Source organism: Marmota marmota, unplaced genomic scaffold (genome assembly GCF_001458135.2).
Source record: "Marmota marmota marmota unplaced genomic scaffold, marMar, whole genome shotgun sequence".
In the NCBI taxonomy this organism is placed as follows: Eukaryota; Metazoa; Chordata; class Mammalia; order Rodentia; family Sciuridae; genus Marmota; species Marmota marmota.
The window spans coordinates 11947713-11973814 of NW_025999869.1; the positions used below are offsets into that span (position 1 = coordinate 11947713).

Consider the following 26102-nt stretch of genomic DNA (forward strand, 5'->3'; position numbering starts at 1 on the left):
GATTGATAGTTTTTTTTTTTTCCCTCTTCTCTTTTCCCTAACTAAGTGCCTGAATAAATTTTGGAGTCAACCAATCCTTGATGTGGAATAACTGCTTTTATAACTTACAAAGAAAAAGAAGGGAAAGCATAATAGCCCTTACTTTTAAAGAGCTCCATTATTTGTGTAGCACAAATGTTCTCAGCATAGTGACAACAACTTCCCAGTCAGCTGACCAAGACAGACTTCTAAAGGAGCATTTGATGTTGGTATTGATAAATGTAAAGCCTAATTGGAATCTGTTTTTGTAAATAATAAGTAAGTTGAAGTTGCTTCCTTTCCTTCTATAGCCATTCATGCAGGAGAAAAAAATATCATTTCCTTTTTAGGCAGTTTCCATAGGTTGTACACTCTTAAATTTATACACATTAATATATAGCTTCTTCCTCCAACCAATTCCTAAACAACATATAGCATCCAATTGCAAGGGTAAAATAATTGGGATAGTTTGTAAAAACTGACTCACTAGGTAAAGAACATCAGAGAAAAGAAAATATCTGCTGTAAGTTAAATGTTTTCCAATCGTTGCTATGATTGGGAAAACACTCTTGGTGATGTTTTAAGACATATTCTTATAAAAAAAAAAAAAAGAGAGAGACAACCCATTCATTTCCTTGTGTGCTGTGTATCAGCTTCTGTGGACAGCTGTAATCTCCCCAAGTGTCAAATTCACCAAGCATACACAGCTCATCTTTTGCAGGAAGGCAAAGAAAATCCCGATGACGTAGACATTCACCACACACTCTATAGCTTTCTGCTGGCTGGTTTATTGTTCTTGTTAAGAAAAGACATTGATCAATAAAACCCCCTTTATTTTTAGTTCTAAAATAATTTCTTCAAACCACTGTCACTTTAAGTTAAGTAGAAGACAGACCAAATGGAAAAGAGAAAGTATACAACTTAGACTGTTTATATGTAAAAAAAAGGAATCGAGAATTATCTAATTCATCTATTGGTAAAACTCAAGAGTTAAAATTGAACCACCAGGGTTGCACAATTACTTAGTACCAGATCTAAGATATATACAATTCCAGGAGCTTGAATCTGAATTTGCAATTTTCTCAGAGTGACATTTCATTAAAAGCATTTCATATATTTTTTGGTCCATACAACTAAACTAATAATGCAAGGAAAGATAACCACAGACATTGTGGTTTTAATATCAACTTGTTCAAATCTTTCATCTTAGAAATGAGAAAACTGAAGCCCCTTGTTTCCCATTCTGCCTCCTAGAGAATCAAAAATATTTGTGCTTCTTTGTCATAGGTTGTCAGGTGTAACATGGCAGAAGAGAACGAGTACAGGAGAGAAGGGGTTGGGCATCAGGGAAAATTGATTTTCCACCTGCTGAGAGCTGAGCTTAGAGAAAGCAGCACTTTGCAATACTTATGTTTCCCTCCTAAATGTCAGGAGAAGTGGAGCCAGGGCAATTTCTAACATTGTTCCTTGAAGAGCTGTGGCATCTGATTATGTAAAACAAACCCAGAGAAGGGAAGGGATGCCAGCAAAGAGTCTCAGCACACTTAGTCAACTGTCCTCTAGGGAGAGCCTGACAGTGTGTCTCCGCCTCTAGGAGGAAAAGAACATGACTTGCTGAATGTAGGTTGAATGATCCAGAAGAGAATCTGAGATGAAATCAATACACCCGCTCACTGTGTCTCAGCCCAGGAACAGAACAAGAGAGAGACAGTTGGAAGAGATCCTCAGCTTGGCATCAGGCCAAGCTCTGTGCTCTCCAAGCAAGGAAAGACATGCAGGAAGTTGGAATGGCAGTTGTAAGAAAAGTGAGTTTTCTCTTTTCCTGGTTAATTTAGAAGACTTAAATAAAAGTATGATAAAGGATGAATTTTATGCTTCATTCTCCCCATTCCTCTGGTCTTGTGCTTCTGGTGCCCTCTGTCCCATGAAGCAGAAGTTTCCTTTCCATCTCCTACCCAGTTTCACACAGGGCACCTGCCAGACCAGTTTGGCCTGAGCAACATGCTGCTCTCATCATGGAGACACCACCAGTCTGGATTTGCACTCTCACTCTGGTTCTTGTCAAGTGTTCTAAGTCACTTAACGGCTTGGAATGCCAGGTTCTTTGTATCTACACTCAACTGCCTTCTATGTCACATGTCCTCCCTTCGGGATGACTGGGAAGGAAAGATGCATGGCAGAAAGTGTCTAATGATTGATTTTCCTAACTAGTTGTGGTTTAGAGAGGATTTCTAAAGGTAATGCTTCCAACTCAGCAGAGGAGATCTTGAAGAGTGGGTTTTTTGGTATCAAAGTACCTAACAGAAATATATTTGGGAGCCCCCAAACAACACAAAAAATTACACTCTAATCCACCCCTAAGGCCAAATCTCACTATTGCTCATGTCTGGAAATGTGAACTTTCAGCTGTGGTTGGATTACATAATAATGACACTTTTTAAGTGTATGATCTTATCAAAATCTGAATTAGTGATTCCCTAAAGCAAATCATAAAGATGTGTAAATGGAGAACAGACCAAACCCAATATGAACCTCAAATGATCTTAATATTTTTTTTCTTGCATAGTTTAAATTGGGGGAGGAGATCCAAATACTCCAAATATCTACAGTACATGCAAAAGTGAAGAGATGACTTTCATGCAGAACAAGAAAAAAAATGACATGCTTTCATACTCAACACACAAAAGTTTCCAGGTACAAAGATTTGATAACTTTGCTTAAAAAAATCCTTCACAAAATTAACAAGATTTAGGAAAGGATACTCTCTTAATCTTCATTACTTATGTGTCTGTCCTTAGGATTTGTTTCTTCTCTTTCTTTGCATCCTTTAAGAGGAGCACTGGTGAATTCTAATGACGATAGGTGTACAGAGGTTATGGAGCCTGGAAATTACCTCTGGAATTTTTTTGTAATTGTGAATTTTAAAAAGTTCAAGCAAATCAGTTACTTCTGGTAACCAAACGGATTTATATCATCCAATGCTTATTGATCACTGCTCCCAGAGGTGGAAATTGGAGAGACAAGAGTAAACAAGAAAGTTTCAGCTCGTCATTCAAGTACAGTGAGAGACTTCAGGGAAACAGGCAATTCAAAGTGCTGTTATTAAGTGTGAAAGAGGAGAAATAAAGGGAGCCTAGGAGAGAACATTCTCAGAAGTTGCTGCCTCTCCACTGAACGACAAAGGAAAAATAGGAGCTGTCACATGAAGAATGTTGGGAAAACCCTCTGTACAGAGTAAGCCTGGTAGTTCTAGTGGTTGTAATGTTGAGTGTCAGTAATGGTGAAAGAGAAGGTAGAGAAAGATGAGCTGGGAGAAGCTATGGTGTTAGGGTAAGGTGCTTGGAATTAGTCCTGAGAGCAATGTGGAACATTTCTAAAGCTCTCTGCCGGAATTATCAGGAGTGACTAGGGAAATGTCATTCCAGGCTGCAGATGAAGTCACAGATAACTGTGCTCATAAATACCCAAAACAATTGTACTACACTAGCTACTTTGAGTCTACCATGTCTAACCTCAATCTAACCAGATCACGACTGCCTCAGTTTTTGAACATTTCAGCTCATAGCTCACTATTACACACTCTAGCATCTCTTTTGTATTCTTACAATGTTTAAAGATCACTGTATGATCTATGGAACTCTATCCTTTAAGTTCCTTGAATTCCTCTGGTATGATAGTACAATGGTCTTGTCTTAACACAATTTTGTTCACCCTCTTGAATGGCATGACTAACAGTTTTATTTTTTAATTAACAATTGTGACTTTTCCATAATCTCTGTCTTTGAATCTAGTTATTATGTGACAAATATATCTTATTTATTTCTAAATAACTCCTTCTGGTACTCTGGCCTGCAAAATCTTTTCATTTTACGGAAACTTAGAATCCATTGATTTCATGAACTCTTTATTCTCCTTCATCTCCTCAGGGTACTTTTCCTCCTTAACGCTGTGTAAATTGGATACACAGTTCCATACATCTTAGCTCATGTTCATCTCTGTCTTGCAATCCATGATGACACAGTCACCCACAGAGGTTTTTCAAACATCAACAGACAGTTCAGTTTTCCCTGGACTAATAACTTCCAGTTATGCTACCTATGGGGATACTCACCATTGAATTTTAAGTATTTTCCTGAAAAAAATAATCCAATTCTAGAAAGGATTATGAAGACAGTCTTCTGTTAAAACCCGAAGTGCCAAGTACTGTTTTTTTCCTCTGTATTATTCATTTAATCAAAATAAACTTTGAGATACTTATTATTTTATTAATTTTACAGATGAAGAAATTTCCATTTATAATGAGTAACATGAATGACACACTAAATTGGTAAATTATGGGTTTGTCATTTATTTCAACTACTGAGCCCATCTGTGCTATTCCCACGCTCATCTGAAGAATCACAGCCAGTTAGAAGTTAATGACTCTAAGATAACAAACTACTGTCTTTACTCAGGTGATTTACCCCTGGAGACCTGTGAGATTCCATAGGATTATTTGACCAAGGGGACACCACACCTTCATGAATGTCTTACTAACTTCAGTCAGATGTTTTACTCTGAGCAACTACTATAATCACACATTTATTTTTACATGCCTTCCATTTCTTACAAGAGAATAGGAGTTTCCTTAACATTTATTGCTATCTCTGGTTTAATTTCCTAAAAACAGTTAATTCAATATATATATATTTTTTTCAGGAGCTGTTCCAAGACTGCTGCTTGGAAAGCCCAGGTGGCAAACATTAACAATAAGGAAGGTAGTGCTAAATGCTCCAGGGGACCAAAGAGCATATCAAATATAATAAAGGAGACTTCAAATGACACCTCTGGAAATAGGAATGCAGAAGGTATCACACAGTGGCATGGGGGAAGAAACTTGTTTAGGTAAAACTGAATCACTCACTCAAGGGGAACTTAAAAGACCAGCTTTTCTTAATATCAGAGGAAGCACTTCTCAAATTTTTATTACGCCTGAGAATCATCTCAAGAGTCTTGTAGTATTAAATACTGATTCCAAAGTCACATCTCTAAAGATTCTAATATTCAAGCATTGGGGTGGGGCCTGGAAATCTGTACTTGGAGTTCATGGCAGGAGGATCTGAGGCTACTGTTTCATGAGGTCCTCTGAGTTCTGCATGATGGAATTGCTGTCCCTTATTTTAACACTTATGAACACATTATAGTACTTGTCAAAAGTAAGGCTAAATAATTACTCCAAGTTAAAAATTCACTTTAGTTAAAGTTATTTTTAACTTTCCTAAAAGTTCTGGAATTCTTAAGTACAACATCCACATCTAAATTTGGATTTTAATATGTACTTGGTTGTTGAATTAAGGAACGGTATTTTTTTCCGCATTAGTATCACTCTTTATTATTTTCTCTTGCTTCTTTATGGTTCTCATTTCAAATTTTATCCATAGTCAAAATCAAAAGATATGTGCCCAAGTAAATTCTAAGCTGGGCACTAGTACCCATAACCAGTATATATTGCAAAGAGGATTGCCATCAAGTGCAACCAGGTAAGAGAATAAAGTTTTAGGTGCAAGTCTTCTAGGCACTTAATCAATATCCTAGTTGCTGATCCCCAGTTATTTTTACCCCTAAATTACTCCCTAATTTATAAGGTACCACGATTGCATGTGACTGGGATTGGCATTAAATTTCATGAGTTTCATTGATTTTTTTTTCATAATAGCCATGTTAACCCATGGTACAATTGCTAAGTGTGGCTGAAAACTAGTAGATTTTTAGTGATATCAAATGCTAACCCTTAATTTTTTCTCCTTCCTATTTGAGAAAGACCTCATTTTGAAAAGGACTGAAAGCCATAGTGTTGTCTCTGCTAGTTTTTCCTAAAATCCAAGGACACTAGATGCCAACATTGGCATCCAGAGGAGATGCTGGGCAGAAAGAATATCCTTCTTTTATATGACCTGCGGAATTGAGACAGAAAGATTACCAGTCAGGATACTTAGCCCATATTTCAGTCAACTATGAGATTTAGTTAATGGAACAAGGAGAGAACCTGACCCTTTTGTCTATATTTACAATTTCTTTCTCTTTCCTGAGTTGACTTCCCACCCCTGAAATCTTAGAGCTCCTTAGTGGTAAGGGCATGGGGAACAATTTGGACAGCTCACTCACTCATGGATAGCTTCATACTCTAGCAGACCCTGCTGAGTGATTTTCATGAAGAAGATTCACAACTACCCAGGGTACTAACAAGTTCACAAAGAGCTTAGAAAGAGAGGATTTTTGATCACAGGGAGCTGGGGCAGACCATTATTTTTAAATGTCTGATCCTTATATTATGTAACCACAAGATGAGCACCATATAGAAGGATAAATAAGTAGTCTTTCCTAAAATATCTTATTGCAACAACTGGGGTTCTCAGGAAATTTGAAATATTACCTGGATGAACTTTTAGTCATTTTTTAAATGCATATTAAGAAAAATATAAGCTTCCACTTTGAACCTGAACCCAAGGATTTATTCTTAGGAATCTTAACAGCAAAACCAAAGTGCAGGCACTCATCTAGACACTCTTCCAATAATCTTGATTTGATATTTATAAAATTCTATGAGAGTGTATGATTTGTCCCTCCTTACTTCATTTGAAGAAACTGAGGCATGTAAAGGATTGCTAGCTTGCTTAAAGTCAGTGGTGGATGGCTCCAGGCAGTTTGGCTCCAGATTCTACACTTTGACACTCCACAACATCACATTGTATTGTGGTAGCTCCTTGTTTGTTAAAAAAAAGTTTATATTAAAATATTTAATATTTCTATAAAATATTTAAATAATAGTATAGACATCATTATACTGTAATGAGAGTGAAGAACTAAGATTTTGGTTAAAAGTATATTATTACCAATATGTTTGGTTTGGGTTTGGTTTGCTTGATTCTTACAGGTACAATTTTGTAGCACAGTCTAATTCTTACTAGGATACAGAACCTATGAATTGCATTTAAGTATTCAAATTCCTCCTGAAGTTTATCCAATGGAACTTTCTTTTATCTCTGAGTAACTCCAAATTACTTCAAGTTCTATGAGTATATATATTTTTTCAGATTTAAAAAAAAAGCTTGCACATCAGTGTGTGTATGTGGTGTGTGTGTGTGTGTCTGTGTGTGTGTGCATGTACCTAGTAGAATCAACAAAATATTTTAAACTACAAACTAGGGGAATACAAAACAATATGTATAGAGAAGACAATGCTAAGTGAAGTTAGCCAATCCCCCCAAACCAAATTCTGAATGTTTTCTTTGATATAAGGAGGCTGATTCATAGTGGGATAAGGAGCATGGGAGGAATAGACGAACTCTAGATAGGGCAGAGGGGTTGGAGGCGAAGGGAAGGGGCAAGGGGTTAGTTAGAAATGATGGTAGAATGTGATGATCATTATTATCCAAAGTACATGTATGAAGACATGAATTGGTGTGAATATACTTTGTATAAAACCAGAGGTATGAAAAATTGTGCTCTATATATGTAATAAGAATTGTAATGAATTTGGTTGTCATACATAAATAAAAAATAAAAAAAGAAACAGTACGTATTATACTTACTTACTTATACAAATTCCCTTATGCTTCTTTATGTAATTTAAAGAACTTGTAAAAATCTGACTTTTGCCTTCAGTGACACAAAAATATTGCTAACTTCGAGAACTAATTTATCCACGCAAGCAGTATAAATGATCCCATAGATTTATAGTACTTGGCAATTATAAAGTTATTTTATATGTTTTAATCTCATTTAATTATTCAAAGATCCTATGTGGTTGGCTAAATAGAATGTTTTGATCCTTATTTATAGGCTTGGAAACTGAGACTCAAAAAATCTTGAAATTGGCTCAAGTTTATGGAGTTTGCAGGGATAATACAAGGAGGTAACTTAGCTAACTCTTCATCTAGAATTCTCCCAAATCCATTATATAGGCTAGAAAGATACATTGCTCAAGCAAAATCGCAGTGATGGAGTACCTACTGCAACTTCTTATATTTCCATTGAATGGAGAATCCAAGTGGGTAGAACCTCTTGTTTAGACATACTATTGCAATTCTAGAGCAAAGATTTCAAAAACTGTGGTCTATTATCTCAGGCTTCATAAAGATCTCCTAAAGGACTGAGATTGAATGGAAAGTTTGGTTAAAGTATCATATAACTGTCACATCTAGAGTCAGGTCAGTTTTGTCTAGATGCAAAGCTCATGCCTGGTAATTCCGTGGGCCTCAAATTGAAAGTAAAAGACAGGGAAGACAAGTGAAGCCATTCAATATCAGTTGGCACAGTTATGGAAATACCTCTTTTGCTACTGTGTGATGTTTGAGCAAAGACCCCCAAGAGAGCTCCATTTAGCAGAGTGCTGGCTGGCAGTTGGCTCTGTGGACACCTTTCTCTGGGGACCCACAGTGGGAGGCACCAGACATCCCAGGCAGGGATGTGAGAATCCCAGCTGTCAGGTAGAGGGGTGGGTGGGAGTCCCAACCTGCTAAAATGAGCCGTTGGAGCCATCACAATTAAGAACTACAATAGCTCTCAAACAAGATAATGATTGTTCTGATACCTTCAAATTACATATCACCATATATGAGGGTATTTTAAGAATATAAGGTATTTTTAGGATAATGATTTCTTCATTCAGAAAGGTAAAAGTGAGAATGACATGCTTTTGAAGCACATGTGTATTGATTTTTTTTTCTGGTAGAGTAAAAAATATGAATTTTTCATATATGATGTTTTGTAGGCATATCTTATAAAGGTCTAAGTAAAAAATTTTGAAAATGCAGTTAGGTCCAGCTCATTATTATTATGCTGGCTTGTGATCTGGTCAAGGGAAATTTATCTTCATGAAACCTATTAGTGCTGTTTGGAGCATAGTAGGCATTGAATGAATAACCAATGAACTGGACTAAATTGACCCAGAGAAAGGAGCAAAACAGAACTTTTTGGTCACTTACTGATGGCCCTTCAATGTTCCACAGGTGTGCAGTCTCCACATCTGAACTGAGTCTGAATCCCAGCTCTTCCACTTGCTAGCCATGTAGCCTTAGGGCAGTTTCTTCTCCTTTCTTAATCTCAGTCTTTCTGTTTATACACTGACTATATTAAAACCCACATGGAGTAATTGAGAGAACCAGGAACTAAAACTAGGACTTAGTTATTATTTCATCAGGAAAGAAAACATTCCTTTTTGGATTTTTTTTTTTAACTTTTCCCCCAAAGTGTGGTACATTTCCTTTAGGGCAATGAAAATTCTGTACCGGTTAAGAGTGAAGAACCCACCTTCCTATCTGATGTGATTTAAATGGGTTCACCCACTGGTTCCCAGGAATCCCTAGTCTGTGTCAAGTCTCTGAATGTTCCCTGACTTGGTGAATTTCCACAGTAAATAAGACTTTAAGAAATCAGGACACTGACTCATTCAGGTGCCTGTCAGATGATCTCTAAAATGTTCTTTTCATCAGTTAACATGGGGTGAGGAAACACAAGTGAGAAACGAAGTGGCCCTGTTGATCAGCCTTTGGCAAACTCTAGGGGCTGTTTGGCAAGTGCCCTTTGATATGTTGATCTGAATTTACATTGGTTTCTACAGTACATTTTTTTAGTGGCAGAATTATTTTTCTCTTCCTTCTCATCCCTTATCCCTATGTATACCCTTTGACCAGAGGCATTCTCACAAGAATGTTTAAGAACATGGGATTTGTGGCACATTGAATCTCATTTAAAAGTCCCCATTTGTCTTATTAGTTATCCAATATCTTTGAGTTATAGTTTTCTTATCTCTAAAAAGAGGATAATAATCATAATTACTTTGAGGGTTTTATAGGGATTAAAAGAGATACATTTTATGAATTGCCTTAGACAGTTTGCTGCATATGTATTATCAATAAATAAAACATGTTATTAATTATTACAATATTGGGTAAATATGAATCCAGGAAATAAACAATTATTCTGAGAGAAATATTTAACCAGGTTATCAGTTTGCAAGAAAAAAAATACGCCCTGTATCTCCCAGGCTCAGTCAGAATACAGACTAGCACTAATGCAGAGTTTTGTAATTTTTCTTGCATCCCACTTAGAGGCAGAAAAAGCATTGATTGTCTTGCAGTGAAAGGATTATTCTTTTCAGACCTGTTTCTGAGTCTCTATATGAGGTCTAATATCAAATTGCCTTCCAGCCTGCATTCTCCATCTGACAGTTTAAGTTTCCATGCCCAAGAGTTAAAGGACTGCATTTGACCTGGCCCAGCTCTTTCTCACACTCCTGGGGACTTCAAAAATGTCCGAGGCTAGAGGTCCTTTATTGGCTTTAGGTAGAAACACATTAATCCTAGGGGCCGTGCACATTCCACTTTCCCCTATCTTTCTCCAAGTGTAATTCCCTTCATCCTTTCTCACCCACGTCTAGTCTTGATCTTTTCTTAGCAGTATGCCCCCTGGAATGGCAGAAAAAGTCAGAATTTTGCCTTTTGTGTTGCTTTAATGATATCCTTGGTTGTTATGGATTATAATCCTCCCTAAGTCCTGATGACAAAATCTGAGCTCAGGACCCCAGGAGTGAGAGACAGGGACTTGAGTCACTCAGCCTCAGTTCTTGAATTGTGACAAGTGATTCATTATTTCCTGTCTCAGTTTCCTTATTGGCACAAATGCCTATCTTTAGTCATAACTCTGAAGCATGAATTAAGAATATCAGACCTACAGGCCTTAGAGATAATTATTACAGCAAAGGTAATGATGATGCTGAGCATATGTGCTGCATTTATAAGATGTTATAACATTTTCACATCCATTATCTCATTTGATTCTCTCCACACATCTCTGAGAAAGAAGCCTGCTAATGTCACACACACCTTACTGATGAGAGGCTGAAGCACAAAGGGATAGAGGGATTTAACCAAGGTGACACAATACACTAAAGGCAGCCTAGGAATGGAACCTAAGATTAGAGATCTGACTCGAGTTTTCTTTCTAAATTCTATGATATTCCAACTAATAATTAATAACTACAAACACCATAAAAATTCCAAGCCCTTTGTAACTTATTCTTCATAAAGCATTCAATGTCAGAATCTTCCAGCAAATGAAAAAATAGGTCATGTTGTTTATGCGATCATTTTTCCTCTTTTAATTTTTATTGTTCTTTGTTCTGCTTTTCCTCCGCATTAGAGGCAAGAGAGAGGACGTGCCAAAGTAAACTTTTAAGTTCTCGAACTTACTAGGAAGGATTGAGAGAGGTCTGTTAGAATGAGATCTGGAAACCAGTTTTTATCTGCTGCATTTCCTGGGAAGCTCTCTGGCAGAATTTACGCAAGATGCTTTACTTTCCCATAGTTAAAAAAAAAAAAAAACAAAACTTTAATATGAAAAATAGAGGAATTTGACTCTGGAAGTCTAGGTTTTCATTCATATGCACACTTTTGTTTATTATATGACTATGGCATAGAGTATTGTTAATAACCTGGGATGGAAAATAATAAATTCTGACAGGAAATGAGTGTGTGTGTGTGTGTATGCATGGGCACACTCACACATGCACATGCCTATGTTTGACAGCCAAAGCCAGTGACAGTAAATATACAAGTCAATGTAATATCACTCTCCCACATCCTCAGGCACTTTTCTTCCAGAGATACTTTATAGGAGAGCTATTAAAAGATTGTTCCCATATCCATCTTGTCTTTCCATGTAGTCTAAATGCAAGGTTAGAAAGCAAACGGGATCTTACTACTGCATCAATCCTTAGCTTCTACAAACTTCTTGGAGACATTCTATATGACTGGAATTTTCCAGCAATTTTTGCACATGCACATTTTTATTTCAGTGATTATATTAAGGGAAATATAATTATATTATGATGATATTGTCATCTGTTTTTCAAAGCTATTCATAATCTCCTATGCATTTTAAGACATCTACCTTAGTGAAGACTCACAGCAACTCTGACAGGGTCATTATAATTCTTCTACTTTACAGATAAGCAGACTGAGTGCCGAGATGTTCTATGACTTGCCCTGATATATATATGATATATATATTAAAAAGCTCAACTAGGACTTAAAGCCAGTTCTTCTCTCCCCTAGCACAATATTCTTTCCTTTCAAGTTTTAATAAAAAGTTAAATTTTGGTAGTATAGCACCCACATAATTATACCCAAACTGTTCTTTGAGTCATAGATAACAATTCAGTTCAAGGGAAGCATCTTAGCTACCCTTGATCAAGACACTTCTGTTCATACCTCATTGTTATCTTTGTAAAATGACAAGAACATCTGAGGTTAGTCAATTATCAGAACTATGAACTCCAAAGTTATTGCAGGTTTACATAATTTTAGTAAAGTGACTAGAATAACTCATTTGCTGTACTTGAGTTAATAATACGTACTGTGTTGATACAGCATGCAGTTTGTATGAAGTGTCTTGAAATCATGTTTTTTTATTATATATGATAAACATATATGTGCACAAACACACAAACACACACATACACACACACAGAGGAACCCCTGTTCATATATGAAGAATTTTTCCTTAATAAATCTACTATATTAAATATCCACTACCTACAAAGAGAACCAACACAAAATGCTGGGGACCCTTCTCAGACTGTGAGTTTAGTCCATGACTCTGGCACTTAACAGCTGTGTGATAATGAAAATAAAAAGGAGTTCTGCCTTCTAAAGTCGTTGCAGGTTTTTGTGAAGTACTTCCCATAGTGTATTTCACACATGCAATGCCCAAATAAACCTGGCATTAGTATCTGCGCTGGCATCTTCTCACCATATTACCACAATGTGTAATGGGTTTACACTAGCAGGTTTTTAGGACCAATATATGGCTTAGAACTTATTTATTGTTAGCCAATAAATGGAAATTTCTTTTTATACTAATTTTGTCTAACCTAAATGCTATGGAACAATTGTTTGGGGCCCCAAATTGTAGCTGATTCATTCCAGTCCTACTAATAACCAGTCACATGGTAATGTTTTAAATTATTAGTAGTGTTATAATTTATGAGTTTTGTCTGTAAACAGAGGAGCATAATTAATTTTAAAAGTGTTTCATAGAGGAAAAGGTTAAAATGGAACCTCCCTTTAAGATTAAATGCAAGAAAGTAATTTTACTTGAAGCTACTCTATTTAATGTTTCCTTCTTACTCAGGACTATTAAAGACAGTAAATATGTTTTCGTGCAAAAATAACAACAATCAAAACAGCCTAACCTTTTTGTTATTTTGTGACCATTCTTTATTAAATCATATTTAATTATTTCCTGCTACTAACAAGAAGATGATTCTGGGTTATTGTTTCTTAGAAATTACCACAGACTAATATCTGTGAAATTGAATTTAGCGTAGTACAATATTTATGAACTTGTTTTCATTGTAATTAATAAAGCTGTCTCTGAAGTACAGCAAGAGAAAACCTGCCCATGTTTATAAGGTGGGGCATTTCACATCATCCTACAATCATTTTTGTGTTAATATTGTATCTTTTCACTTGTTGCTTCTGAAAACAATTTTACAAAAATAAGAATCAGTAGCTGCAGTTCATTGACAAGGTGAAGTAGGCTTGACCTGTCTCTTCCAAAGGATGGTTCCCAGGCTGAGAAACAATTTCATATCTGGACTGTATTTTCTCTGTGAGTATGTGATCCTTTTCTTTTTCTAGGGTAACTTATCCTGGCATGTGACCAACAGCTTTGAAGACCAATAGAAACTGGAATTATGAACCACCATCCAAGGGCTTTGATCTTCCCCATGGAGTAAAGAATTTCTTTTACCATGGTAATACCAGATCAGAGGGCACAGTGTCCTGCATGTACCACTGCTCCTAAAGAAGACTTCATGGGAGCCAATGACCAGGCCTTCTGACTTCATTTTCCTTCTTACATGGCCAGGGCAGGATGTCATTTATGGCACTAAGGATTATACTAATGCAACTTGGGGTTACATTTTTGTAGTTCAAATATTTCTGCCCTTTTTTCTCAATACCATCTCTACTGGGCCTTTCTTGGTGGTACTCTGTGCAAACAGAGTAGCATCTCATCCTATGAACATCAGGCTTGCCATTTGATTCAGCCAGTAGAATATAAACCAAAATGAATAATGTCTACCAAATGCAGACTTTAAAAATAATTTTTCTTTATATTCTTTCTCCTTTAGATGATGAGAATGCTGCATCAACAAATTACAAACATAGGAAGAAGAGCAACATAAATTTGTTGTTTAAGGCACTAAAAATTTGAATGTTATTTGATATCATGGTATAGTCCTGCTTAAACTGATCAGTAAAATTGATTCTACCATACCTACAAAAGAATAGTTTTAAATAAATAGATGATAGAAAATAGATAATTATAGAGATATAGAGATATGCTGTAATTATAACAGGAAAAATGCACAATAGACAAAGTGATAGGAACAAGGGCACATTTTTCTGAGAACAAATTCAGAAACAACCTTGGCTTTTGAATCATCACTGGATTTAAATCAGAATATCAGTAAGAAAACATGAGTGTCTCTTTAGTCATGTACTACATGATCTTGGAAAAGGTCCTCAATCCTCTCTGGATATTTTTCTACAAGTTTGGTTGTACCTGATAATCTCACCTGGAAAATGAGTATTGCATTGTAGAATGACTATGAAAAGTGCATGAAATGAGGCATATAAAGGACTAATAAATACTAACACTGTTGTTATTATGATTACTCTTATTATAGAAGTGGTACTGCCGTGAATTTTTGAATGGACTTCTTATTCGCAGAACTATTTGGCATCCAGCCAAATTTACACAATTAAGTTATTAAAATAAAATATCAAGTAAATAAAGGAATGTCATTCCATGTGCTCTTGATTGCAGGTATCCTTTCTGCTTGAACATACTGAGTGCCTGTCCTTTCTTCACTCTGAAAGTCTTGTTATAGCCACTGGCCTACCTTCACTTCCACCCAATTTCTCACTCACTCTAAATTCAATTGGCAGCCCCCTCCCTCCTCCCACCCACAGTGGACCCATAGTGCTCATGCCAAATTCTCAGTCAGACCTTAGCTGACTTACCAGTCCTCTCTGTGGCAATGCCCCCGCCCACCACATGCCACTGAAGAGCTTGGAAGGATAATGAACTTGGGGGGAGAAGAGACTTGACCTCAAGTCCTAGCTGAGCGTTTTACAATACATACATATTAGAGCAAGTCATTTAACAAATACCTCTGTTAATTTCTGACAAAATAAGACAACATGAGTAAATTTCTATTAGAAACTCTTGGGAACATAGAAAATAGAACATAGAAAATCTCAATATCCAACAGAGTTTGCTAGATAACAGAGCTGCTAAATATAAGTTAATACAGTCCATCATTTTAAGATTAAAAGGGTCCTTCCAAATCAGTCTAGTCTGACTTTTTTGTGTTGAAGAAACTGTGGTCCTAAAGTGAAAAGGACTTGCTCAAGGTCATTCACCCATATGGTGATACAACTAAACGGGCAGCCCTTAAACAGGAGTGGTGCTACTTTATCCTATACCCAGTTGTCTCATCTCATTATAGAAAATGAAGAATTGGATTTTGCTGCAGATCAATTGCTCTGTAGGTCTTCATAAAACTACAAAAGAACGAGATGTTAATTGGCAATGCAAGACTGCTAATCAGTAACTTACAGGAAAGTGGCAACAAAGCTTTCAGCTGTTTGATGTGTGAAAAAGAAACACAAAGAGAACTCTATAAGCAAAGCTATCCATATATAAAACAGCACAATATTACTTTTATTTAAAATCTGCCTTCCATGAAAGCATATAGTGAAGATGAACTGAATGAGCTTAAAATCAGTTTGCATTGCTTCTGCTAGCCATCTGAGATACAGCTGTGGCATGTAACAAGCAAGTCAGACCTTCATCAGGCAGGGCCTGGTACTTCTTTGCAACTCATTATCTGTTCTGAGACAAACCTTTCACATTCATAGAGTCTTGTTCTATGATAGACATTCTCTTTTCCTCTTAAAGATACATACGTGCTGTCATTTGAGGATTCATTGTCTCTCATCTCCCCCCCCACACACATTTTCAGTAATGACATGCACAAATACTCTTCTTTATAACAATTAAGTAATAATTCAAGAAGAAAGCAAGTAGCCCTGAAAATGGGAGAGGGGGTGGCAGGAACTTTGGTAAGCTGCAAATTGCATACCCCACATGCTGAGACGGCTGACAACTCTACTCCTCACAAATGTTTTCACATGGGAATAGGGTGCAGATGTAAAGATGTTTAAGGATTTCCTATGAAATTTCTCAATTATTTAATGAGTTCAATAATTTCACTCTGTGCCTAATGACCCAGGCTAGGTGGGAAATAGTTAGCTGGCTACCAGTTCACACCCTCTCATATTACCAGTTTGGGATAATTTCCCTTTAAGTAAAATTACAGTTGCAAATGATCTTTAAGGTTTTGTCATGTATTACTAAAAAGAACAAATAAAAAATTTTGAAAAAAAGATTTAGACCCAATTTTTTTATGTTTGTGTCAATCTAATTTCACCCTTGATTACTGATGTAGTAACAAGAAATCACCAACTAAGGAAATGTGATCATTACATGGTTACACTAGGTGTCCATGATTGCATTATCTCTTTAACAAGGAGCTATTACACAGCTCATGAATTACACACTGTCTTTTATATTATTTGGCTCTTCACCATTTAGCAGTGAACAATGGATATAAATGGTGCAAATCAAGGTGCGTGGTCCTATTAGTCGTGTGAGTATCGCCAGAAGAGAAATCATGTTTGGAAACTATTCCAGTGAACATCATTGTATAATTTGAATTTTCCAGCTTTAAGTCTTACCAGAAATGCCACTTATTTCTTGAACTCCATTATTCCAAACTAAAAGTGTCATAGATCTGGTACTGAAGTGCTTATAGGCAAAACAATTAGATAAGTGTTGAACATTGGAGAAAAATTATGATTGTAAGAAAATGTTCCTTTTTAATGTAACCTCCTTGTCATCACTCTGAAAGATAATGAATTGCAAGGAGCAGATAATATTGAAGTGGGTGATTAAAAAATGATGGTATGAAAAATTGGACATTTATGTTTAGGATTCTATATTAACTATAAAGCACTATTTCTTCAGCTGAGATATACAGTTATGGTTTGGATTTTAAGTGTCCTCCAAGGTCCATACACCAAAGTCTTGGTCACTAGCCTGTAGTGCTCTTCAGAGGTGGTGGAATCTTTAGGAGATGGGGCCTAATGAGAGAAAGTTAGGACATTGGGTCCTGCCCTTGAAAGGAACATCAGGGCCCTGTCTACTTCCTTCTTTTCTTTGTTTCCCAGGTACCCTGAGGCTCTACAGATTTGATCCACGACATGCTCCCTGCCATGATGTTTCTGCCTCATCACAGATCCAAAAACTATGGAGTCAAGTGACCATAGAAAGCCCTGAAACTGTGAGCCAAGATGTCTTTTCTCCTTTTAAGTAGATGTTCTCAAGTATTTTGTTGCACCAATGAAAAGCTAATACTTACATACGAAAGTAAACCAAAAAATTACATTACAAATCATATTTCACATATTTGTCCCTCCTGTTCCCTGGGATTTTCTGATCTGTTTCTGCATGTACTTGTAAAAGTGGATGTTTCTTGACTTTCTAAATGAGAGATTACATGAGTAGCAGGTGAGAATTGTCAATAAAGTCTGGTAAGCCTCTCTAGTCTGTATGCCAGCAAAGTACTTTCTGGGCTGTTCTGTAATGGAATGTATAGTAATCTTTATTCATTATTTTATGGACTGCTATCTGCTGCCTTTTCTCAGTCATTGATATATGTAAGTGTCTATATCTGTAATGTTAAATAGGATTATTTTCTGAAAATACAAAAATAAGATGAAGGAATCATACAATTACATAAAACTGGGTAAAAAGTACCTGCCCTGAGTTTGTGTGAAGAACATGATCTCAGTTTGCTCACTCTCTATATTCTCACTCACATTTTCATTTGTTAGAAACAAACAAACAAAAACACCATATTTCATGTTTTAAACTAATTTTGGCACAGGAGTTGGATAGGTGCTATCTCTTAGTCATGTATGCTCTTGCTGATGTATCTTTTAAACATAGTGAGATATTCAAGTAAGTTAGGAAACAACAACAGGAAAAAAAATTGAATGCTTTCTTGACCTGGTTGCTTTTGATAGACTATCAAAATAAGAGATTGATTCTTGAACTTATTTTAAATAATATTCATGCAAATCTTTTATTATGTTTATACTCAAAGGATATTTTTCTTTAAGGGACAAATTTATACAAATATACTCCATCTAAGAGTTTCTTAATCAAGACCAGATAGAAATGGTGACCCCGAGGTCACCTTAAGTAGTGGGTGCTAACATTCCATAGACCTTACATATGTTTCTGAAAAATGAAAGGTTCTCACTACCAAGTTTCTGATTTTATTTTGTGCTCTATCTAAAGATAAATTCTATTTATACAATTTAACTTGTCAATGTATACATGTAGTTCTCATATTAAATGCTAATACCACCTTGTTGAATGTCTCTGTAAAATTAGCTATTATCAAAATTAGGAATCATTTTTTTTTTCAAATTAATCTATCTCTTCATGAAAGATATAGGTTTGGGTTGTGGCTCACTGGTAGAGTGCTTACATAACATGTGTGAGGCACTGGGTTCAGTCCTCAGCACCAGATAAAAATAAATTTATAAAACAAAGGTATTGTGTCCATCTACAACTAAAAAAAATCAAAAAGAAATATGTTTATAAGTGGCAGGAGAGTCAAAATTATGAATGTGAATAAATAATTCCATTTCACTGAATACTTTTGAACCTATTACTTAGCCCATCTAAACTTCAGTTTCCTACTCTGTCAATCAAAAAAAATGATAATACATTTCTCAGAGGCTTGGTGTGGAAATAAAATGGTATCACACATATTGCACAGATGCTAAAACATCAGAAAACCCATGGTCCCTTCCAAGCACAAAGCTACAGTTCCGAGCCCTATTTTGTCTCCATGGAAACATGCAATGCTTCCTTGCCAAGTGAACCTAAGTAGAAATGACAGGTGTCACCTTGAAACCAAACAATTTCTTTGATTTCACTACAAAATCTCTTTCTACCCCCTAAAACCTATTTCCTAAGAGGTGATATAGGGGAAAATCTTGAAATTTAAAATTCAAATGTGTGATTTTTAAATGTAATATACAAATCTTCCATATTTGCAACTCAAATAAAGAAAATAAGTTGCCATTTTTGGTTAGCATTTTTTTTCTGAAAGTATTTGTTAGGTCACTAAGGACCAAATAGATGGAGAATAAGTATTTTTTGCCCTGAATTAAAAATCTAAACCTGAAGGAATTTCTTTTTTTTTTTTTTTTTGCATTTGTCTTGCTTTGAAAACAATTAAAAACTTGAAGGCGAAACAGCCTAGGAAAATATTTACACATAGAGAAAGTAACTCTTACATTATGACATCTATGGCATAAACTTGGTTATCCTAGGGGTCAATGAAAAATGCTAAGGATGAGGACTCTAAGGAAGCACCTGATAAAGACGAATTATTTCTATAGATAAGGTACTTGCATCCTGGAGAAGAAAAGTGACTTCCTTGTGGCTGCTCCTTGCCCAGCTCCATTTACATAATCCATACAGTTTCCTCTCTTGAAACCAAAGTTAACTTTTCTAAATTGAAGCTCAAAAATAAAATACAAATTTATATTGTACCATGATCCAAACTCAAAGGATATTTATTTTAAGATATTGCATTATTCCAAGTAATTTGAAAATTTTGGTATTAATTAAAATAGGCTCACAACTCCCTGAAACTCAAAAATAACCAAACACTATGGAATTCATACTATAGTTGTTTAATTTTCCTTTATCATTTAGTGTTTTTTTTCCCCTTTCAACCACTTCAGTGAAAGTATACCATTAAATTGTGTCTTTTATCTCCCTCCCCCAAACATCTCACCTCAAGAATGAGTCAGATAGAGCATTAATCTCCAGGATATATAAAGAACTCAAAAAACTTGACACCGAAATACAAACAACCGAATCAATAAATGGGCTAAAGAGTAGAAGAGACACTTCTCAGAAGATATATATTTGATCAACAATTATATGAAAAAATGTTCCACATCTCTAGTAGTTAGAGAAATGAACATCAAAATGTCAGTTATCAAGAATACAAACAACAGTAAGTGTTGGTGAGGATGTGGGGGGAAAGGCACACTCATACATTGCTGGTGGGACTGCAAATTGGAGCAACCACTCTGGAAAGCTGTATGGACAGTCCTTAGAAAACTTGGAATGGAAGCACCATTTGACCCAGCTAGCTATCCCAATTCCTCAATCTATACCCAGAGGACTTAAAATTAGCATACTGTAGTAACACAGCCACATCAATGTTTATAGCAGCTCAATTCACAGTAGCTAAACTGCAGAAGCAACATAAATGCCCTTCAATAGATGAATGGATAAAGAAACTGTGGTATAAATACACTAAGGAATATTACTCAGCATTAAAAGAGAATAAAACTATGGCATTTGCAGGTAAATGGATGGAGTTGGAGAATATCATGCTAAATGAAGTAAGTCAATCCTAAAAAACCAAGGCTGAATGTTCTCTCTGGTAAGTGTAAGCTGATCCATAATGGGAGGGGGGGGGCATGAGAAAAATGGAGAAACTTTGGTGGGGTAAAGTGGAGTGAGGGATGGGAAGGGGACATGGGGGTAGAAAAGATGTTGGAATGAGGTAGACATCATTACTCTAGGTACATGTCACATATGGTGCTACGCTATATCGTGTACAACCATATAAATTTAAAGTTGTGCTGCAACTGTGTACAATGAATCAAAATGCATTCTGCTATCATATATCCCTAATTAAAATAAAAAAGAATGAGTCTTGTTAGTTTCTAAATATATGTAAATTCAAACACAGTCTTAAAAGTGAGAATATTTTTTCTATTTTGAGTATTATTTCCCTGGGTGTATATGTTGATGCAGGCACAAAAGAGTGGACTTGAAGTTGGCATTGAATAATGGAATTAAAATGTGCAGAGACTGGAGTAGGTGTGCAACCTCTCTAGGAAATTGCAGGAAGGGAGATGGTAGAGTGGGAGAATGGCAAATAGTGTTTGAAGATAAGGAGTAGGTAGTAGATATTTTAAAAATCAGGCAACGACCAGGGACTTCATCCTTGAAGCTGGCATTCCTAAAACTGTATTTGTATGCACTGGTGAAGGGGAAGATGAATTTAGTGATGCACAGAGGGTTTTTTTTTTTAAATTTTCATATGTTATATATTTCTTGTAGTAGAATTTAGGAAAATATGACTAACATATGGAATGTAAGTCCAAAATGTAGGTTAAATACAACAAGGGAAGAAAATAATAGCTAATATAGATGAGTATGATAAAAATTATAAAGCTGTTTCATGAAGCACAGGTGCTTTGGATGCATGGCTAAAGATAATATGGAAGCTTTATTCAAAAAATTGTCACATTTACTGGCCAAAAGGGTCAGAGATTGTGGAGTAAAATAAGTGCCCAAGTAACTGCAATTATGTTTAAAAGTTCATGTTCTTAGTAATAGTTCTGAACTGTTTTGCTGTTAAGATAAGTGAAGGACTCATTTCGGAGGTGTCATTAGGTCATAACAATAGGAAGGTATGGATGAATTAAAAAGTCACACAAGTGAGAGAGAGAGAAAAAAGAGTCATGATTAAATATGAGGATATTATTGGCCAGTTAAATTCAGGAAAATATTAATTAAAGTTCTGTCACATCTGGGAAAGTACAGGAAACAGTGCTGAAAAGTGATGAGCAGGTTCTTATGTATTAGAAATAAAAGCTTATGTTTAATCCAACTTACTGGATTTTTGACATCTGATGAAAGTTGTACCCAGGGATTCATTGGACCCTGGGGTAGTGAAATCTAGAATGATTACATGATGTGTCTGAAAGCAGATCACTGGATTTCATGCCCCAGACCTTGCACAAGATCCCTGCAAATAAATGGATCCCTGAAAGTCTCAATTTCCTCATGGATGATGAGACCATTGTGTTGATAATTGTAGGTATGGCTGGGTTTGAAAATTAAAGTAGGTCATTTTCACAAAGTGTTTTAGGATGCATGTAGTTAGTGAGCAGCAATGTGCTAGCCTTTGTGGTTACTGTGTAAGGCATGGACCTTAAAAGGAAGACTGACAGCAGGGACATAGCTTCATAAGCCTCTGACATAGTCCAGATGAGAACAAACAAAATTGTGAACTGGGACAGTGGCAGTAGCAACTGGAAAGAGGACAGTTACACAAGATTTTTCAGAGGCATAAGTGCCTTCATGATTCATTAGATGTGGGAGGCAGACACATGACTCTTTAGTGTTCACGCCTGGCTCGCTGGGGCAATGGTGCTGCTTTTGCCAGATATAGAATAGTCAGGGAGAGATGCTGGTTTGCAGGAGAAATCCTGGATCCAGAATTTGTTCTTATGTACTGACACTGAATTAAGGATCTTCTCATGGACTATCTGTCTACCCCCAAGGAAATATGTTTCTCAAGTGTAGTACAGATAAAACTGATAGTGAAGGAGGTGATCCAGGTGGTGAATGAAATGACTTTCAAGTAGCATTAAACTACCTGATGAGAAAATTGTTTCCTATGAAATGCTCCTTCTATCTTAATTATATCAAAGAGAATGTTTTACTTGGATACTAATTAGTTTGTGCTATATCTGTGATCTCTCTCTTTCTCTTACATTCAATATCTTTCATCTGGTCAACACAAATAGACACACTTGAAATTTGTCAGTTGGTTCTGGCTTTTCACTTATTGTCTTAATATAATAAAAAAGATTATTTTACTAAAACAATCAATGTAAAGAAAAAAGAAAGGGCTAAATACAGAGATAAAGATAAACCTGACCATTGGTGCCTGGCCTTGTACCTGCCATGGTTGCCGGTAGCAACTCTGGTCTCTTTCCCCCCAGCATAGTTTCCCAGCATGCTATAAATAAACGCCATTACCGTCAGACATGGAGCTTTACCACCAGACTCCGGTGCTGTCAGCTCCAGGAATGTGTCTGATGTTCTTGACATTAGTTTGAGAGAAACCAGGTACATTCTGGCTTGGCTAACATCATTTCATCCTCACCATTCAATAAGCCCCTCCACCTGCCCCACATCACATGTAACCACTGGTCTTTCTGCTGCCCTTAGCCATTCTTCTGTCGGGAAGTCCCAAACAAATTATACCCTGTATAATTCTAGATCTGTCTTCCTCTTTGTTTGATCTCAGGACTCCTTGCAATCAGTTCGTTTACAACAGAGTCTTCTGATACACTAAGGAACAAGAAGTACAGTTACCACTTAGGTGACTGGATTTTATTAAGCTTGAATGAATGAAGATCAGAAAACCCTGCAAAGAGCTATGTTGCATTTTAGGCAATATTTGTGTCCAGTTATAACAGAGGCTTCTTGAAGGGAGATACATTCTCTACAAGCCTAGAAGAAAATCACTTTATGATAATGACCTTTATTCAAAAGCATTATAACTTGGACTTCTGATAATTTCCACAAAACTTATAAATATGTATTCTTTATAGCTATTAACTAGTTATAGAGCACTAATGCAAAGTTAAAAATGGCATTAAAAATCAAACAAAATATCCAACAAAGACTCCCAGTGGTTACAAAATGAACTCTCATATGAGTCAGTATCTGAGCTAGTTTTTAATTCATCCCTTTCTTTTTATAGTGGTCATTGAAATAGTGTACAAAATATAAACCAATAAGAACAAGGAGCGGCAAAAGAGAACAAATGTAGAGCCTACCGATAACAGTAAAATTCATAAAGAAGTTGATGAATTCTGGTAAGTGAAGATACTCGGTATCAAATCGAGTATGTTTTCAATACTGTTTCATTGTTATTTCCTCAGAAGGATGAACAGCCTTGTGGGAGCTTGGCAATTCTCTTTGCTAAACTTACAATAAGGGGATAATTTTTTTCCTGGCATTATCTCCTAATTATCAGTAAATGTCCTCTATCACTCTCCATAGGAACATGGAGAGGAGAGTCACACTGAACCCTATGAAGTAAAGCCTACCCTTCTGCTTCTGTCATTTGGTCTTAGTGCTACTCTGGGCCCCAAATGACTAAACAAAAAAATGTACTTGTCATGAGTTTGTGGGTTCTGTTTTAGGGTACTAGAATAATTATAGAAATACAAATATACAGCATTCTAGAAGCACAGAGGATTGGAGATTATTTTTGCACTTCCTTTCACAGATGGAAGACTACAGCTCTAAGGCAATCCTGAACCTCTTTTTTAATTTGTTTTTCTAAACCAAAGGAAAGATTGTTCTAGTACTTGATGGCCAGAATTTCCTGTGAATAAGGGAACAGAAGGCCACCTTTCAAAAATATACTCAAGCATTACTTGACCTTTCTGCTTCTTTTTTTTTGCAGAATAAGAGCCTTGAGAAGAAACTTGCAAATGCTGAAAACAGTGTCAGGACCAAAAAACTCTATGATTTATAGAATAGTATTTTTAAAAGCAGAATCTTGAATTTTTATCTTTATATAGGCCCTAAATTTTCTTTTCTCTATACAATAGACCAATGTCTATTCCAACTTAGCCCAAAAATATGTCCTGTGAATTCTAGAAAAAACAGGTATGTATGAACAAATCCATAGAAATCTGTTAACCTCATGGAAATATGTTTCTAATGACAAGCCTTAAGTAGACAATAATTTGAGAATACAATGTATTTGAAATCGTGACCTATTTAAATTTACATAAGCTTAAAAGGAATAATTGGAGTCATCTGCATGGAGGATACATTCAGTATTTTAGAGTTCCTACTAAACACACAGGAGAAAGTTCTTGTTTAGAAATACATTTAACCCACACCACTTGTCATTTCAAAACAAATAAATAATAACATTATAAATTATGAGATTTCATGTAAAAACATTGACTTTAGCTTCTATTGAAAAATCTAAAGTGCTGACCACATTATTCCTCATGCATACCTGATAAGCATAATTAGTTTTGGTAACACTTACTATTGATTGAATTCTAAGTGTCAGGTAGGTATTATTCCATTATTCTAAGCATTTCACTTTTTTTTTTATACAGAGAATCCCTGAGAGTGGTTCTTTTTATCCATCTTCGATATTTGGGTACTTGGGAAAGTTGATCCCTTAGAAATTCAATAAATTTGCTCAGCATCTATAGCTCATAACTGATGGAGTTGGGATTTGAGACCAGACTTGATAATACCCAAAGCTTGGTTTATTTCCACTGATAAAGCCAGTTTGAAATATTAAATTATTGAATGGAGAATGAGTCTATATCCACTACAGTCATTTTTCTGCATCTGTGGAATGTACGTTATCTCTGTATGATTATTTCAAATATTCCTCTTTCAATATATTAGAAAACATATTTCCTAAAAGAAACAATAAATTTACACCTAATAAATATTTTCTTTTTAAAAATAATTGCTATTCACTTTTGCTTAAACAAATTAGTAAATAATTTACTAATCCAATTTGAATCCAATTTGCTTTAAATTGATAGAATACAGTTAGGTTTATCTATTCTACTAGAAAAGCAATTATAATTTTCTCTAGGAAATTAAAACACTTCATTAATTTTCTGAATATCATTTGTAGACAGACATTGAAAATACTTTCAAACCATATATATCAGAATTTTAACTCTAGAAGGGTCATTTAAAATTCTTTTCAAGTGGGTCTTACCAGAAGTTGTCTTCACTACTTCAGTGGTATTTCTCAATCCAACAAATGAAAACTGATAAAGCCTCCAGGATCTTGTGTCACCCACTTCCACAGAACTACGCTTCCACTGATAGACAATTTCTTCACGTGGGTAGCCATCTACCGTGAGATGGAAAAGCTCATGTTAAAAATGATGATAAATGATGATTAAATGAACATATGTAGCAACAACTGTCAATGAAAAAGGTTTTATAATGGAATTTTTTTTTTTTTTTTTTTTTTTTTTTTTTGGTTTGGAGAGAGAATTTGTTGGGAG

General features: G+C 35.7%; 1 protein-coding gene across 2 annotated transcripts in view; it reads right to left on the reverse strand.

The window, feature by feature from the left end:
- Gabrg2 (gamma-aminobutyric acid type A receptor subunit gamma2) overlaps positions 1–26102 on the reverse strand; it is an 86888-nt gene that overhangs the window by 24141 nt on the left and 36645 nt on the right. For both annotated transcript variants that reach the window (XM_015492802.2, XM_015492801.2), the window contains exon 6: positions 25808–25945. In XM_015492802.2, coding sequence (XP_015348288.1) covers positions 25808–25945 — 138 coding nt within the window. The remainder of the gene's footprint in view (positions 1–25807; positions 25946–26102) is intronic.